The sequence below is a fragment of the Fundulus heteroclitus genome, unplaced genomic scaffold, assembly GCF_011125445.2.
Source record: "Fundulus heteroclitus isolate FHET01 unplaced genomic scaffold, MU-UCD_Fhet_4.1 scaffold_75, whole genome shotgun sequence".
Classification (NCBI taxonomy): domain Eukaryota; kingdom Metazoa; phylum Chordata; class Actinopteri; order Cyprinodontiformes; family Fundulidae; genus Fundulus; species Fundulus heteroclitus.
Genome location: NW_023397197.1, coordinates 297,038 through 314,969, shown reverse-complemented (window position 1 = coordinate 314,969; position 17,932 = coordinate 297,038). Strand labels below are relative to the sequence as shown.

Sequence of the window (17,932 nt, the reverse complement as noted above, 5' to 3'; positions counted from 1 at the left end):
TTAGCTACACTGTACTTTCCAAAGATGGCAGCTATGACGCCACGTCACCTACGACCTTACGTGATGCGTGAGGAGGAGGTCCTAATGACGGAATCAGCGCCTACGCTAATGTGGGGTGGTACCTTGACTAGGAAGGCGGTCCTGAATGAGGAATTCATTTATAAGAATCACAAACCAAAAACAAAGCCAAAATCACTTACAAAATGCATGCACATACATCAGAAATATTCAGCAGTTAAAACAAAACTCCGTCTTGGAGTAATTAAGCATTAAACTAAATCCTATTAGGTTTCTGCCCAAGTACGAAAATAATATCACCTTATGGGTAAAAAGAGAAATTAAAAAAGGGGGGGAAATCTTTCTTTACTCTGACGTTGCCTCGGCGGGTGTCCTAGTTCCGCGAATCTGGTTCAGCTCCGGCGGGCCGATGCGTCGGACAGCGGGGAACGGGAGGAGAAATCCCTTCGTCTCTCACTGGGCTTTTCAGATGCTTTGTTCGGCCAAAACGAAAGCGTGGTCCCTTTACGATCACCGGGAGATAACGGCTCTAAGTCTTCGATCAAAGTGGGTTCAGAAAGTACTTTTAAAGTCGACCTCTTGCTATGATTGGAGCAGAGATGGAGTCGCTTCAGTCGATCTCGGACCAGCTAGAAAATGGAGCCCGTGGCGTGTGGGGGTTGAATCCCACGGGATGAAACAGCTGTGGTGTCTTCTCAGGATGGCTTATCCATAGATATCCATAATAAAGGCTAGATGTCTCGTCCGCGCTGCTGGCCAATGGGGGTCGACGTCCGCACGTGGCGGCCATCTTGCCACAGGCAGCTCGCTCATTCGTAACATTGTGTTTCAATGGCGCATGTACTTAAACAACCATAACTTCCTCAATTGTCTAACGATTCTCAAACTGTTTGGTTTGTTAAACAAAAGTCAGACATGTAGTTATGACACTGCACACTTATGAATAATTATAACCATGGAATTTTATATGAAAAGAACATTGAATAGAACATACAGGTGCAATAAATATACACATGCACAAGGTATTTATGTTAAATCAATATATGCTATTAAAACTCAGTGTACAGAATGGCAACATGATATATATACATATATATATATATATATATATATATATATATATATATATATATATATATATATATATATATATATATATATATATACACACATACATATATATATATATATATATATATATATATATATATATATATATATATACACACACATATATATATACACACATATATATATACACACATATATATATATACACACATATATATATATATATATATATGTCATAGCACTGAAACAGCTCTGGTGAAGGTCACTAATGATATTCTCATGGCCTCAGATAATGGACTTGTGTCTATACTTACTGTTAGATCTCAGTGCTGCGTTTGATACAGTTGATCACAATATTCTCCTACAAAGACTTGAACATACTGTAGGGATTAAGGGGAAAGCATTAGGCTGGTTTAAATCTTATCTGTCAGACAGATTCCAATTTGTTCATGTTAATAATAAATCTTCCTCAAACTCTAGGGTCACTTGTGGAGTACCACAGGGTTCAGTCCTTGGACCAATTCTATTTACTATATATATGCTTCCGATAGGCAAAATTATCAGACAGCATGGGATTAATTTCCACTGTTATGCTGATGATACTCAGCTATATTTATCCATAAATCCTGATGAATCCAATCAATTACTTCGACTGCAGTCATGTCTTGATGACATCAAAAGCTGGATGACTTTAAATTTCCTGCATCTAAATTCTGACAAGACCGAAGTTTTAATCTTTGGGCCAGAGTCCTCAAAAAATAAACTTCTTAACCAATCACTTAATCTGGGTGGCATTAAACTGGCCTCTGGTAATAAAGTAAAAAATCTTGGTGTTATTTTTGACCAAGACATGTCATTTAAATCCCATATTAAACAGGTTTCCAGAGTTTCCTTTTTTCACCTCCGGAATATCGCCAAAATTAGAAACATTCTGTCCAGGAGTGATGCTGAAAAACTGGTCCATGCATTTGTTACTTCAAGGCTGGACTATTGTAATTCTTTACTATCAGGAATTCCACAAAATGCAGTTCAAAGCCTTCAGCTGATCCAAAATGCTGCAGCAAGAGTTCTGATGAAAATCAACAAGAGGGATCATATTTCTCCAATTTTAGCTTCCCTTCATTGGCTTCCTGTTAAATCAAGAATAGAATTTAAAATTCTTCTTCTAACGTATAAAGCCCTTCATAATCAAACTCCATCATATATCAGAGCTCTGATTACCCCGTATGTTCCTAACAGAGCACTTCGCTCTCAGACCGCAGGTCTGCTGGTGGTTCCTAGAGTCTCTAAAAGTAGAATGGGAGGCAGATCCTTTAGCTATCAGGCTCCTCTCCTGTGGAACCAACTCCCAGTTTTGGTCCGTGAGGCAGACACCCTGTCTACTTTTAAGACTAGGCTTAAAACTTTTCTTTTTGACAAAAATTATAACTAGTGACTCATGTTACTCTCAGCCACCTTTATAGTTTTACTGCTATAGGCTTAGGTTACTGGAGTATATCAGGATCTAATTTTCTCACTATATTGAGTTCTACTGTACTGTTGCACCCAATGTGACCGCGGGTCCTATATTGAGATTCACAGCCAGCTAAACTCTTTCTTGCATCACTTCCTCCAAGGAACAGCCGTGTGTTGTATTTGAACGGATTTAATGCGAAAAAAGTGTGAAACTGAAACAATACAAAATACAAAAATGTACTTAGTATGTAAATCATACATCAAAGTAAATCAAATAACATTTACTTTCTATAAAAGGTACATTTAAAGGGTTAGCTTACATTTAGCCTTAGCATTTGACTCACTCTAATTGGACTCCAATGTATTAGAGCATATAACATATCAAAACTCTCAAGGTTACCACAATAATCAAATATATAATTTCTAGCCACCATACACAACTTTATGACTTACTCATATTGCCACTCAAAGGGATGGAAAGGATTGGATGGGTGCAGATGAGAAATACACCATGTTCATTTCTTGACTCATGTAAAGAAAGATGGCTTCCTGTAACACTTCTTCTTCTACTTATTAACTGGCTCAATTTAGCGAACTTTGCAAACATGCGCCCCCTAACGGCCTGGAGAAAACACATAAAAACAGCTCCAGCACACTCCCCGCCTGGCATTATTTTAAGAATGCCAATATAAACTACTCCATTGAAGATAAAAGTAGAATACAGTCTGAAATAGGTCTGTTGAAGGTCTTAGTAGTCTTGCCACGTGTAACCTTCACTTCCATCTTCCTGACAACTCCATCTTTGCTCGGAAGGGTCTTTGTGATGATTCCCATAAGCCATTCATTTCTTTTTAGTTGCTTGTCCTTCAGAAGAATAACGTCTCCTTCTTTCAAGTTTGGTTTGTTGCGATGCCATTTCTGACGACTTTGGAGCATATTGAGGTATTCTTTCTGCCATCTGGCCCAGAATGTGTCAGCAAGGGCTTGAACTCTTTTCCACTGATTTTTATACATGTCGGCTTTTGTGAAGTCCCCAGGTGGAGTTTCGATTGGGTTAAACTTCTGCGTGAGCAGTGCTGAGGGGGTTAGGATCAAAGGGGCCTCCGGATCTGAGGAAACAGGTACCAAGGGCCTCGCATTGATAATAGCCGTGACCTCAGCCATCAACGTTGTCAGGACCTCGTGAGTTAGAGTAGGGTTTCCTGCTTGTAGAAGCATTGAGTCTAGAATGCGTCGTGAGACACCTATCATACGTTCCCAGGTGCCTCCCATATGAGATGAGTGGGGAGCGTTGAATACCCAAGAACACCTCTGTTTGCGTAGGTAGTCATCCACAGTTGCCTCATTGGGCTTTGGAGGATCCAGCCTCAACTCTTTGGATGCACCAATGAAGTTGGTTCCGCAGTCTGATCTCAACTGTTTAGCAGGGCCTCTGATTGCAAAAAATCTGCGAAGAGCGTTAATGAAACTAGATGAGCTAAGAGCTTCGATCACTTCAATATGGACGGCCCTTGTAGACATGCAAGTGAACAGGACTGCCCATCTCTTACTATTAGCTTGACCACCTTTTGTGCGCCGTGTTGAAACCTCCCACGGTCCAAATACGTCAAGGCCAACATAAGAAAATGGAGGATCAGTTTGTAAGCGTTCGGCAGGCAAATCAGCCATAATCTGCTGCTCTGTTCTGCCTCGAAGCTTTTTGCAGGTGACACATTTGTGGATAACACTGCTGATGGATCTCTTTGCTCCAACTATCCATAAACCACTTGCTCTCACGGCTCCTTCAGTGAAGTGTCTTCCTTGGTGCTGGACAGCTTCATGATGATGTCGAATGAGCAGCGTAGCAATGTGATGCTTTCCTGGTATCAGAAGAGGGTTGGTTTCATGACTTGGCAATTTGGACTCTGAAAGTCGTCCTCCTACTCGCAGTAAGTTTTTGTCATCAATCATTGGATTAAGTTTGTGAAGAGAACTGCTGTGTGGTATGGCACGTTTTGTCATGATGCATTTTATCTCCTCTTTATAGACTTCCTGCTGGACACATTTGATAATTATGTGTTCTGCTTGAGATAAAGCTTCATCTGTGAGACTTGCCTTACACAGGTGCCACCTGCTACAACTGCTGCCATCTTTGGGCTTGTAGCTGTGAGCTATGTGTTTGAGGTAGGCTATTGCTTTTATGAGAGAAGTCCATTTTGAGAACCGTTCAAAGCGCAATGAACCTAAGGCACCTGGAGCGGTTGTGGTCTTAAGCACAGTCACATTGTGTCTAACTTCAACATCTGACTCTGGATCAACAAGTTCAAATGGACCCTTTTCTGGAAGGAGGCTCTCGTGGTTGAGGAGAAATGCTGGGCCACACAACCATGAGTTACTACCAAGTTTCTCCGCAGCTACAGATCGAGAGCCATGATCAGCGGGATTGTGTTCTGTCGGCACATATCTCCATTGGTCTGGTAGTGAAGACTGCTTGATTCTCTGTACACGATTGTTCACATATACATGAAACCTTCTGTGTTGATTGTTGATGTATCCTAAAACCACTTTACTGTCAGTGTAAAATGTTGTCCTGTCAATCTTGATCTTCAGTTCCTCTGTGAGGAGCTCTGACATCTCAACAGCAAGTACTGCAGCACAAAGCTCTAGTCGAGGAATGGTGAGCTCTGGAATGGGAGCCAGTTTAGCCTTACCCATGACGAACCCAAGTTCGTTGTGTCCATCCTCATGTGTGACCTTCAGGTAAGCTACTGCAGCTATGGCTTTCACTGAAGCATCTGAAAAAACACAAAGTTCAACGAAGATGGCTTGTGAGATGGAAAACATAACATAGGTGCGAGGAATGTGTAGACTTGTAAGACTCTGTAATGAGTCGCGCCATCTTCTCCAGTTGTCATACATGTCTTGTGGTAAGGAACTGTCCCACTCAAGGTTGCTGCTGGAGAGCTCTCTGAGAAGAAGCCTGCCTTTGATGGTAACAGGTGCAAGCAAACCAAGAGGATCAAACAAGCTGTTTATTGTTGAAAGCACACCGCGTCGAGTATAGGGCTTTTGCTCTTGGGGAACATGGAATGTAAATGTGTCTGATGTGGGGTTCCAACTGACCCCTAAGCTGCGTTGGACTGGAATCTCATCAGTCGTCAAATCCAGATCTTTGATATCTTTGGCCCTGTCCTCAGGGGGAAATGCATTTACCACTTGCACTTTGTTGGAAGCAATCTTGTGCAGACGCAGATTGGAGAGGGCGAGCATTTTCTGGGCTCTTTGTAGGACATCAATGGCTTCAGCCTCAGTTGGGAAAGACTTTAATGCGTCGTCGACGTAGAAGTCTTGCTCTATGAAGTTTCGTGCATCAGTTCCATATTCGCTTTCTGCCTCCCTTGCTGCCATCCTCAGCCCGTAGATCGCCACTGCCGGGGAGGGACTGTTACCAAAGACGTGAACCCTCATCTGATAGTCCACTACTGCTTTGGTAAGGTCATTATCTTCGTACCACAGGAAGCGAAGGTAATCTCTGTGATCTTCCTGGACTACAAAGCAATAGAACATTTGTTCAATGTCAGCTGTGATGGCGACCGGCTCTTTTCTGAAGCGAAGCAGCACACCTAAAAGTGTGTTGTTTAGGTCTGGGCCAGAAAGCAGTATGTCGTTGAGGGACACTCCATTAAACTGCGCGCTTGAATCAAACACCACGCGTATCTTTCCTGGCTTTTGCGGATGGTATACACCAAATATTGGGAGATACCAGGCTTCTTTGTCTTTGCTGCGAGGCGGTGCAAGCTCTGCATGTTGGTTGTCTAACATTTTCTGCATGAATTCCACGAAGTGCGTCTTCATTTCGGGTTTCTTGTCAAGTGTGCGTCGTAGAGACATGAGCCGCTGGTGGGCGTATGAACGGTTGTCAGGGAGTTTGCGTCTGGGAGTTCGAAATGGGAGTGGTGCAACCCAGCTGTTAGTGTCATCTTTGAAGAATCCCTCCATCTTCTTTAGAAATATCCTGTCTTCGGCAGAATGAGCTAGCTGGTTGTCTTTATTGGTACGACAAAACACAGTCTCTCCTAAATTCTCAGCTGTGGGCCTTTGGTGTAAGTAACCGGATGGCAGTTGATTAGAAATGGCTTTGGCTTGGCTCAGACTGAAGTCTTCCTTTACACTGAAGCGATTATCACAGGGAGTGAGATAGCTTGGGCGACCGTTTTCCAATATGTGTGTTTTCAGAACATTCACTTCACCTGGCTTGTGAGCTTTGCCAAGACACACATCACCAATGATAACCCAGCCCAGGTCAAGCTTCTGTGCGAATGGGTCATTGTGTCTTCCATTTATTTGATCCCTCACTTTGTGAGCTCTCAGCAGATTCCGCCCAATCAGTAACAATATATCTGCACTTGGGTCGAGAGGTGGGATTTCAGCAGCTATTGCTTTTAGGTGGTGGTGGTGTGAAGCAGCCTCTGTGGTGGGTATCTCTTCCCTATTGTTGGGGATGGCATTGCACTCTATGAGTGTAGGGAGAGGTAAACTAATTTTTCCATCTAACGACTGGACTATGTAGTCACATGCCCTTCTACCATTCACTTGCGTTACACCGCTACAGGTTTTTAGTGTATATGGTTCAGCTGGACTTTGTATGTCAAACACATCAAAAAACTCTGTCTTTGCAAGAGATTGGTTACTTTGATCATCAATTATTGCGTACATTCGTTTGATGTTGGTTTGCTGACCTTTGGGGTAGACTTGCACCAAGCAGATCTTAGAACAGGATTTTCCTGTAATTGCATTTCCACATACCTCTGTACATGTGGCAGTAACATCTGAGTCCTGTGCATTTGCTTGCTCCCCGCCTTGCTCTTTAAGGGATAGGGGAGGTTTAGACATTCGCGGTGCTGGGCCAGGGTGAAGAGCTGCCAGGTGTTTCTCACTGCTGCACTCTTCACACTTAATTGTAATATTACAGTCTCTGGCTTGGTGGCTGGTAGAAGCAAGGCAGCGGTAGCAGATGTTATTGTCTCTTAGCAGCTTTTTCCTGTCTTCAAGTAGCATAGTTCTGAAACCTCTGCATCTCCCAAGTGAGTGTGGTTTGTGATGAATAGGACATTGTCTTTTAATGTCGTTGCCTGTTTCTTTTGTGTTGGATCCTTCTGATGATATGTCTGTCTTGTGCACTATGACTGATGGCTTTTGGCTGTAGTTATGTGTTGGTTTTCCTTTTCTGTAGCTGACAGTGTTATTTGAATGTGAGAGTGCAGTTGTGTTGAATGTTGTAGTGAAACTTGGGTCATTCCTTGCTTTGGCTTGACCTTTCACAAACTCAACGAAAACTGAGAAGGGTGGGAAGCTAACATTGTGTTCTTCTTTGAACTTTGACCCTACCATTGCCCATTTTTCTTGAAGGGGAAAGGGCAGCTTCTCCACTATTGGACCTACTCCTCTCGCAGTGTCAAGGTAACTTAGCCCAGGTAAATAGCCATCTAGCTTTGCAGCTTGGAGTTCACTCAGTAGATCTGACAGGTCACGAAGCTTTTGTGGTTCTTTACTGGAAAGCTTTGGGAAGTTTTCTATTCTGACAAACAGGGAGTTTTCTAATGCTTCTGGAGAGCCATAACACTCTTCTAGTCTTTGCCATATCATGTACAAACCAGCAGGTGGATTCTTTATGTTAACTGCTTTTAGTCTCTTAGCGTGTTCAGAAGACTCGGTGCCTAGCCACTTAATCAGTAGATTCATTTCCTCACTGGCTGTAAGACCAAGGTCCCTGATGGTACTCTGGAATGTGGCTTTCCAGCTTAGGTAGGTTTCTGGCTTATCATCAAATTTAGACAGTCCTCCAGTCAATAGTTGACTTCTAGCTAGAAATCTGGCAAGGTCACTTGTTGTGGTGTCAGCAGTTTTATTTTGGTTTTGTTCCTGCTGTGGTTGTAACACATTGTGGAGGGTTTGTGGAATTACATCTCTTTTTGATGGTCGTTTGGCATCTTGAGGTGCAAACGTGTATTGCATTGGTTCTTGTTTTAGGAAAAAAGGTGTATACACTATTGGCTGTTTGCATTCTGCGTTCTGATAGGTGTCGTCATCATATTGAAATGTTTCTCTATTATCCTCAGCCAGGTCAGTGTAACTATGTTTATTTATGTATTCACTCACCTTTTGCTCTGGAGTAGTTTGTAGGGGCAGAAATCTCAATTCTTGTCCTGCATCAGCTGTGTCAAATTGAGCTGCTGCTGACTCCATTACCTCAGCTTTAGCCATGGCTGCATCAGCTTCCTTTTGGAGATTGATTACGTCGAGAGTTGCTTCTAGACGGGCTTTTTCTACTTTGATTGTCATTTCCTTTTCAGCGTAGGCTAATCTGGCCTTCGCTGCTTGAGCTTCTGCTTGTGCTCGTGCTGCCGCCATACTTGCTCGCGATGATGCTGATGACCTGCTGGAGCCTGTTGCTACTGATCTAACAGTCAGTTTTCCTGAAGACCTTGAAAACTTTGCTGAGTGGGTTGAATTTGTCTCTTCATCGTTTCGACCTTTAGCTTCTGATTTTTCCATGGTTGAGTAGTAGAGCGTCTACCCGTAGTCCCTCGCAGAGTGCTATGATTTCACTGTACTGTTGCACCCAATGTGACCGCGGGTCCTATATTGAGATTCACAGCCAGCTAAACTCTTTCTTGCATCACTTCCTCCAAGGAACAGCCGTGTGTTGTATTTGAACGGATTTAATGCGAAAAAAGTGTGAAACTGAAACAATACAAAATACAAAAATGTACTTAGTATGTAAATCATACATCAAAGTAAATCAAATAACATTTACTTTCTATAAAAGGTACATTTAAAGGGTTAGCTTACATTTAGCCTTAGCATTTGACTCACTCTAATTGGACTCCAATGTATTAGAGCATATAACATATCAAAACTCTCAAGGTTACCACAATAATCAAATATATAATTTCTAGCCACCATACACAACTTTATGACTTACTCATATTGCCACTCAAAGGGATGGAAAGGATTGGATGGGTGCAGATGAGAAATACACCATGTTCATTTCTTGACTCATGTAAAGAAAGATGGCTTCCTGTAACACTTCTTCTTCTACTTATTAACTGGCTCAATTTAGCGAACTTTGCAAACATGCGCCCCCTAACGGCCTGGAGAAAACACATAAAAACAGCTCCAGCACATCTACTGTTCTTCAATTATGCATTATGTGTTGTCATTTCTGCTTTAACTTTCTGTTCTCTCTCTTTTCTCTTCATAGTAGGTACACCTGGTCTGGCGTTCTGTTAACTGTGACATCATCCAGAGAAGACGGCTCACCCGCTACTACCGTCTAATGTAGAACAGATTACTAGATCAATGTGTGCTTCTGTGCTTTTTTGTCTCTCTTGTTGTGTCTGTTCTGTCTTCTGTAACCCCAGTCGGTCGAGACAGATGACCGTTCATACTGAGCCCGGTTCTGCCGGAGGTTTTTTTTTTTCCCGTTAATGGGTGGTTTTTCTTCCCACTGTCGCTTCATGCTTGCTCAGTATGAGGGATTGCAGCAAAGCCATGTACAATGCAGATGACTCTTCCTGTGGCTCTACGGTTCCCCAGGAGTGAATGCTGCTTGTCGGGACTTTGATGCAATCAACTGGTTTCCTTATATAGGACATTTTTGACCAATCTGTATAATCTGACCCAATCTGTATAATATGATTGAACTTGACTTTGTAAAGTGCCTTGAGATGGACATGTTTCATGATTTGGCGCTATATAAATAAAATTGAATTGAATTGAATTGAAATGATATACCACATATATATATATATATATATATATATATATATATATATATACACACACATATAGATATAGAACCACACAATATAATATACGTAGATATATATATGGTATATGTGTATATAGAGAGAGAGAGAGAGAAAGAGAGATAGAGAGAGGAGACATACAGATAGAGAGAGAGACATAGAGCAGACAGACAGATACATAGAGAGAGAGAGAGATACACAGAGAACACAGAGACAGAGAGAGACATGAGAGAGAGATATATAGATAGAGAGAGAGGAGGACACAGAGATAAGGAGAGAGAGAGAGAGACACACCTAGAGAGAGAGACAGAGAGATGAGACGAGAGAGAGAGGGAGGTAGAGAGCGAGGAGAGAGAGAGAGGAGAGAGAGAGTCGAGAGAGAGATGAGAGAGAGAGAGAGAGAGAGAGAGGGAGAGGAGAGAGACACACACAGATAGAGAGAGACCACACACAGGATAGAGGAGAGAGAGAGATAGAGAGAGAGAGAAGATCTAGAGAAGATAGAAGACACACAAGAGAGAGGAGAACATAGGACAGACAGACAGAGAATAGAATAAGATGAGATGAGAGAGAAGAACAGAGGACACAGAGACAGATATAGAGAGAGAGAGAGAGAGAGATAGATAGAGAGAGAGAGAGAGAGAGAGACACAAGATAGAGACAGAGAGAGAGATACACAGATAGAGAACATAGATATCTCTAGACAGATATATAAGGTAGGGAGTAGAGCTAGATATATATATAGAGATATATCTATATATATATATCTAACATATATCTCTATATATCTATATCTATATATATATATATGTATATATATATATAAGATATATATATGTATGTTATATATATATATATATATATATATATATTATATATGGTATGGCTTCTCCAAATTGTCCTTAGGTGGTGAGTGTGTGCGTGAATGGTTGTTTGTCCGTTGTCTCTGTGTTGCCTGCGACAGACTGGCGACCTGTCCAGGGTGTACCCCGCCTCTCGCCCGGTGAACGCTGGAGATAGGCACCAGCAACCCCCGCGACCCATGAGGGATAAAGCGGTTTGGAAAATGGATGGATGGATGGATATATGTGTATATATATATATATATTGTATATAATATATATATATATGTGGTATATATATATATATGTATAGTGTATATATATATATATGTATGTATATATATATCATATATATATATATACTGTATATATATACTATATATATATGTATATGTGTATATATATATGTATATATAATATATATATATATATATATATTATCTATATATATATAGTATATATATGTATATGTGTATATTATATATATAATACTATATATAATATATATATATATATATATATATATATATATATATATATGTATATGTGTATATATATATATATTATTATATATATATATATATATATATACTTTTATTTGGTGTGATTAATTATTTCACAGTCCTAATTTATTTATATTTACATACATACTTTTATAATATGAATATTACTGTTATAATAAAATATGATAATACTGACAAAAAAGGCTTATTGTGTGGCAACCTCTTGGTGTAGAAGCATAATCCAGGTTTCAAATTAAAGGTAACACTTTGAAGTTTCATGTAGACTATTCGAATTATATATCAGGAGTAATTACACAAAAGTTCCTATTTTTAAACCATTATAAAAGTGACATTTATTTGCTATAAAAATTGGTACAATAGTCCCCTTCACAAGTATATATAGATGTAGCATGTTGAAATCCCCACCTACACTACTGTGATGGTATACACATGGAAGACAGAGATTTAAAAAATGACCCAAAAAACATAGCTTGGCTAATGTCCTTTGAAAAGGACGGTTTTATTGAGCTTCTGTTGCATGTTGTTGCTCTGTAAGCTAAGGTTAGTTATTTTGGCAATGTGGTGCAGCCTTAACTTAAAAAAACAAGGACACAACCAACGTTAACAGCGTATGGTGGTGGCTGTCTTTGCCATAGACAGGTCTGGCGAATGACCCACTCTGCTGCCCTGACTACCATCACTGTGCCTTCTGATGGAATCACCAGATTTCCATTGTTTTTTAACTTCAGCAGGTGGTAGCTCTGGTCCTTGATGGCAGATGCAGCATCTGTTACCAAGCTGGCACGGCAGACATCACAGGACAGCTTCTTCAGAGCCCGTCGCTCAACAAATCCTGAAATAAGAGTTGGTATATTAAAATAATTTATAATAACCATGGGGAAATTAGGGGAACATTTATTTTTTTGGACCATTGTGAGATTGATTTCCCTCAAATTTACACCAAAGATTAATTGTCATACAATCGTTATTGGTGTCAGTAAAACCTATATAATTGACCAGTGGTCTCAGCCTTGATAACTTGCGCAAGTAGCCGTGATGCACAACTATGCTGCATGATTAAGTCATTTTTCAACAAGAAAATCTGCAATTTTGACAAGTTCAAGCGTCAAGAATTATAGCCACGTTCATAACGTTTGTAAGAAACCAAACTGTTTGTAAATCCGTCAAGAATTCCATGAGATAAGAGTATTTGTGTTCGTGCTGATCACTCACCTTACATTAGGTACCACAGAGCACGCCAGAAAGCTTGCCTGAGGCAAGATGGCCGCCGGTGATGACGTTTGAGACTCCGCCGTAAGACATCTAGCCTTTATTATGGATATCTATGGGCTTATCAGGGTCTGTCCGTTGTTAGGGTCGGTGGCCATTTTGGGCCGTGTTGCATGATGGGAGTTGGTGGCCATTTTGACCACATTGCATCATGGCAAATGCAGTCTGTCATGTCCTGTACTGGCGTTACAATAGTTAAAATGAACATGTGCCGTCTTTCCAGAGAGAGAAGGAGCTGTGTCTGCAGGGAGTGAACATTTTAGTTTCATCCTTTGTTTTAACTGCAGGTAAGAGTCGGGCTAACAACCTTTTACATTGTTTATATTATATAGTTAAAAAAGTGTGGCAGTAATGAAATATTCTAGCTGTTACAAACAATTTAATATAATGTATTTAAAAATTTAAAAAGGATTCTGAGTAATCATCAGATCAACGGCTTTTCGGAACCAAAACTTCACTGCTGCCGCCCCAAACCTTCAGGAACTCAGACTCATTACAGAACTATAAATCCCACTTATTTAAACTTGCTTTTCTGTAGTAATACATTCGTATATTTCTGTGTTTTTAAAATTGTTTCGTAAAGCATCTTTCAGAGTCCAAAAAGCACTATATAGGTTTAATGTATTATGATTTGTGTTGCACTCACAACAGGTGATTATGTGAAGCTAGACAGCCAGTGAACAATATGAAAAAAGTCATTTTCTTGAGCTCTCTGAAGAACCTTTATTCATAAATTTGGTTTTATTGTAACTGAATTATACAGAATAAAAACTAATTACTGACCAATATCCATGGGCGTAGGTTTGATTTCAACTTTGGTAGGGACACTACTGGTCTCAAGTTTTATTGGTTTGATGTCATTGGTCCTACGCAATATGCATGCCCCTATTTTTTATACTTGACGTGAGCATCAGGGGACATTTCGTTTAAAGAGAAAAGCAGCATTTTTTGCTACATTAATACAAATTTTATAAGCACTATATATATATTGTATATAACTAAAAAGCTGCTCCTTAATTTGTAATTAAAATAAATTAGACATCACCTGAAGCACTGAAGGGCCAGCTGCTTCACCTCCAAGCTGCCCTGCATCATTATTACTGGATATCTGTGTTTCCTATAATCATATAGTGTTACTATTATACAAGTGTGTTTTTAGTATTAAAGGATTAAATGTAACACAGCCTTTTATATCATCCTATGATACTTACTGTCTGAGTGTTAAAATAGCTCCTTATGTCTCTTTTCATTTTTGGTGGCATCATCTACAATCACAACACTAAGCATGAGCCTAAGTTTATTCAAATATAAAATCGCTTTTAACAATTATTAAAAGAAAATATAACACTATCTTATCCGTAATGTAATAATATCCAAAATAAACAGCCAGATTCAAGCATTTTTACCGGACACTAATGTTTGTACTAATTTACTTATGGACTGTGTGGAATTCTATGTAAAATCAAACCAATGTGTTCCTCTGTTTGTACTTTATCCTATTTCCAAAAGTAGAAATAGTCAATTAAATAGCACTATTATTATGTGGAACCCTAATTATGCTTTCTAAAAAAAAAAATAGCAATGTTTAGGCACCATCTCGTAATGTTTTACTCTATAAAACGAATAACACCTGCTATTTATATCTGAACCGCCTTAAAGGGATTTTTTGAAAGCTTACATTCTTTACTTGTCGATTTTTCCAGCAGTCTTCAGAACTCCTGCCTGACACAGAATATTTTTGTTGATAAAATGTATTATACTTCAGAATTAAATATTATTTTAAGATGCTAACGTTGGTTACATACATTTCTTAAGTTCCACAAATGAAAACTACTCTCTCCTGCTTCTTCTATCGCCTGTTATAGTGTGGATAATATAATTTTTTTAAATTGGGACTAGTTTCGTAGTCTAATATTCGTTGTAGTAACCGCAGTATTCTAGTGTGAATTAAATTTAAATTTTGCGCTGCAAGCATGCACGCACATGCACGCACATGCACGCACATGCACGCACATGCACGCACATGCACGCACATGCACGCACATGCACGCACATGCACGCACATGCACGCACATGCACGCACATGCACGCACATGCACGCACATGCACGCACATGCACGCACTAGAAAACAGCCAACCAGGGAGAGAGAAGGCGGGACTTAAGGCAAAACAACCAATGAGAGTGGAGTTAAACAGCACACAGCACAGTTACGTGCGCTGCTAAGTTAAAGCGACAGGAAAGACCGACTGGACACGCAGGCTGGCAGACGGAGCTGCAGCAGCAGCCGCCGCCAAGCAGCGGAGCTGCGAGAGGAAAATAAGCGACTGCTGTAACAACGATGTATTGTAAATTATAAACATGTTATTCACATCGAATTATTGGTAGGGACACGTCCCTATGGTCCCTATACAAACCTACGCCCATGCCAATATCCATGTCTGAATATTACCAGTACATTCCACACTCAGCTAGCTTAGCTTCAGCACAAATATATCAGTGAGACGTTTTTTTATATTCTTTACCCAAAATACTTTCAAAACAGATTCAAGTTCTTTCAGAGCAAAGTAATTCTCACAAAGACGAATGTTTTCCAAGGTGGAAGCGTGTAGAACACATTTAACTTCAACATGAACAGTTTTTTTTCTAGCTTACTTGATGGAAAATTGATTTTCCCGGAGGAAATACAACAAAGATTGTTTTAAGGTAAGAGCACTCACTATGTCGATTAATTCATGTACAAATCTGACGAAGGTGAGATGTCTTACTCTGATTAAATATGAAACCCAAAACCTTTTTAACTGTTTTAAGCATGGATGTACTTTGACTAATTTTAAATTATTAACTTATTTATTATCTTATTTATGTAATTTATTCACACCATGAATTTATTGCTCTTTTAACAAAAGGCAGGACAATTATTATTATTATTATTATTATTATTATTATTATTATTATTATTATTATTATGTAATGCATTAAAACAGGAAACTCTAAAAGCTACAATTCTAACTAGAGCTGTCAAACTATTTGTTTGTTAAAATTTTAATCGCGATTAATCGCATAATTTCGATAGTTAACTCGAGATTATTCGGAAATTAATTGCATATTTTATCCTTTTATTTCTGAAAGTGTAATACACTTGTTGGGCATTTTAATATGCAATTTTGCAATAAATGACACTAATAAAAAGCATGCTTGTACAAAAAATATTTTAATTTTGTTATTTTTCAAGCACTTTTCAGAACTGAAATGAAAACATCCTAGTGCCATAAGTTGTTAAACTCTGGCCTATAATGGCTAAATCACTTGTCATGACACTCTGATTTTTACACAATGTATAAACTAATGTGTAAATAAATACCTGTTTTAATGCCGATATATTTTTTTACATCTTAAACAAAGATAGACATGGTATTACGCAGATACATATAAAATAATAAAAATTTTACATTTCAATAAAGTCATGTTTTGTTCATTTTTTTCACTCTCTCTCACACATCTAATTCTGAGCTTTCACACCAACAACAATATTTTTGCTTGCTGTTTATATCCATATTCATACAGTTTAAGCCTGGAAAAAGGTTTTAAATTTCCAGGTCATTCCAGTCTTAAACTTTGCTTGTAACTGTGCAGGAGCTTAATACCCTGAAAGAGACTGTTTAGCAACTGTTTAGTAACTCCAGGTACTTCGTATGGCACCGTGGTTCAGCCTTAGTTTGTCAAATACAGAGACAACAAATTAATAGCAAGCAGGTCTCTTAATAACCAATGTTTTGTCACTTATTTTAGAGCCCGAATAAGCGATTTCACTTTCAGAAACATGCCCAAAAAAATGGCAACCTGTGACTCATTAAATTTACAAGTGACTTTAGAAAAAAGAAGCCCAAAGTATCATGAAATAAGCAGTCTTGGCAACAGTGAGCGTGGGTCTGTTTTGCTACAGTCTCTAGCAACCTTGAAACTACGGAAAGCGCCGAGGGTAAAACAAACAGTCTGGAGAGCGCGGCGGGTAAAAAAACATTAGGGAACAGTGTGTGTGTTTTGACGCGAGATTATTGGCAACAAATAAAATTGTCTGCATTATGGTCTAACAAAGTTAACGTGTTAATAACGTGCTAAAACTGACAGCCCTAATTCTAACCAGTGTTGTAGTCAAGTCACTATGCCTCGAGTCCGAGTCCAGGTTCGAGTCACCAGTGTTCAAGTCCGAGTCAAGTCCTAGTCATTAAAAAAAAAATCCGAGTCGAGTCCGAGTCGAGTCACTATTGATGTGTGATGTATGACATGAAGCAGTAACATTCCATTGCACTAATAACTCTTTCGCTGTAGTTACCCTTGGTTTTACTCGGTAAAACTACTGCTTTTTCCAAGTCTAAGACGTCTCCTAACCATGGTTTTTAAACATTGTTGTTATGGAACGTGCAACAGCGACTCGAGGTACGCTGATAGGCCGCATATGAAGGATGTTAAAGCCGCAAGCGGCGTCGATCAGCCCTCGCAGCCAAGCGCACTCCGGCCTATTGGCCACCGCCGCGGTGCCGGCCGCGGGGCGGGGTTCGCGCACCGCCGGCCGCCCGCCACCACAGATGCTGTTACGCATTTTCCTCGCCCGTCCACCGGGCGATTCCCACAAACGCGTTCGGCAGCGTTCCCCCATTACTCACAACAAATCTGGTGCAGATCGGTCGATGCAGTGAGGAGATACAGCCGTTGGATAATGATAATGCATTTGGCCACCGGACCGGACTAAATCGTTCGGCGGGCCGGAAAATTTATACCGATTCCTGGACGGTGACTACAAACAGAAAAAAAAAAACGGCCGATGACACCATGAACGCCGAGCAGGAGAAAAACAACGACTTACCTTTCTATCAACTTGGCCAGTTTTCCAGTCTTTCTGAGCCCTCGACACTCAAGCCATCGTTTGAGCTGAATGCTGGTATGTTGTTCCACAGTTCTACC

The 17,932-nt window shown here is 39.9% G+C and overlaps 2 protein-coding genes and 1 pseudogene across 4 annotated transcripts in view; 1 reads left to right on the top strand and 2 right to left on the bottom strand.

Moving 5' to 3' along the window:
- The window catches only part of LOC118561913, a 716,353-nt gene that overhangs the window by 491,657 nt on the left and 206,764 nt on the right, over positions 1–17,932 (top strand). The window lies entirely within an intron of this gene.
- The window catches only part of LOC118561874, a 951,216-nt pseudogene that overhangs the window by 764,191 nt on the left and 169,093 nt on the right, over positions 1–17,932 (bottom strand).
- On the bottom strand, positions 2,640–9,701 carry LOC118561871. Of its 3 annotated transcripts, none has more exons than XR_004930325.1 (2): positions 2,998–9,701; positions 2,640–2,756 (listed from the first exon to the last, which is right to left on the bottom strand). XR_004930325.1 is itself a non-coding variant. In XM_036134132.1 (2 exons), the coding sequence occupies exon 2, from the start codon at positions 5,236–5,238 to the stop codon at positions 3,238–3,240; it is 2,001 nt and encodes a 666-aa protein (XP_035990025.1). In that variant the 5' UTR covers positions 5,239–5,318; positions 8,683–9,701; the 3' UTR covers positions 2,640–3,237. The 3 variants fall into 3 exon arrangements, 2 of the variants coding, with proteins under 2 accessions (XP_035990025.1, XP_035990024.1); XM_036134132.1 differs by having other exon boundaries at positions 2,640–5,318; positions 8,683–9,701; XM_036134131.1 differs by having other exon boundaries at positions 2,640–9,267; positions 9,509–9,701.

Coding starts and splice junctions, on each gene's coding strand:
- LOC118561871 (XM_036134131.1), bottom strand. CDS start 9,078: ATGGAAAAATCAGAAGCTAAAGGTCGAAACGATGAAGAGACAAATTCA.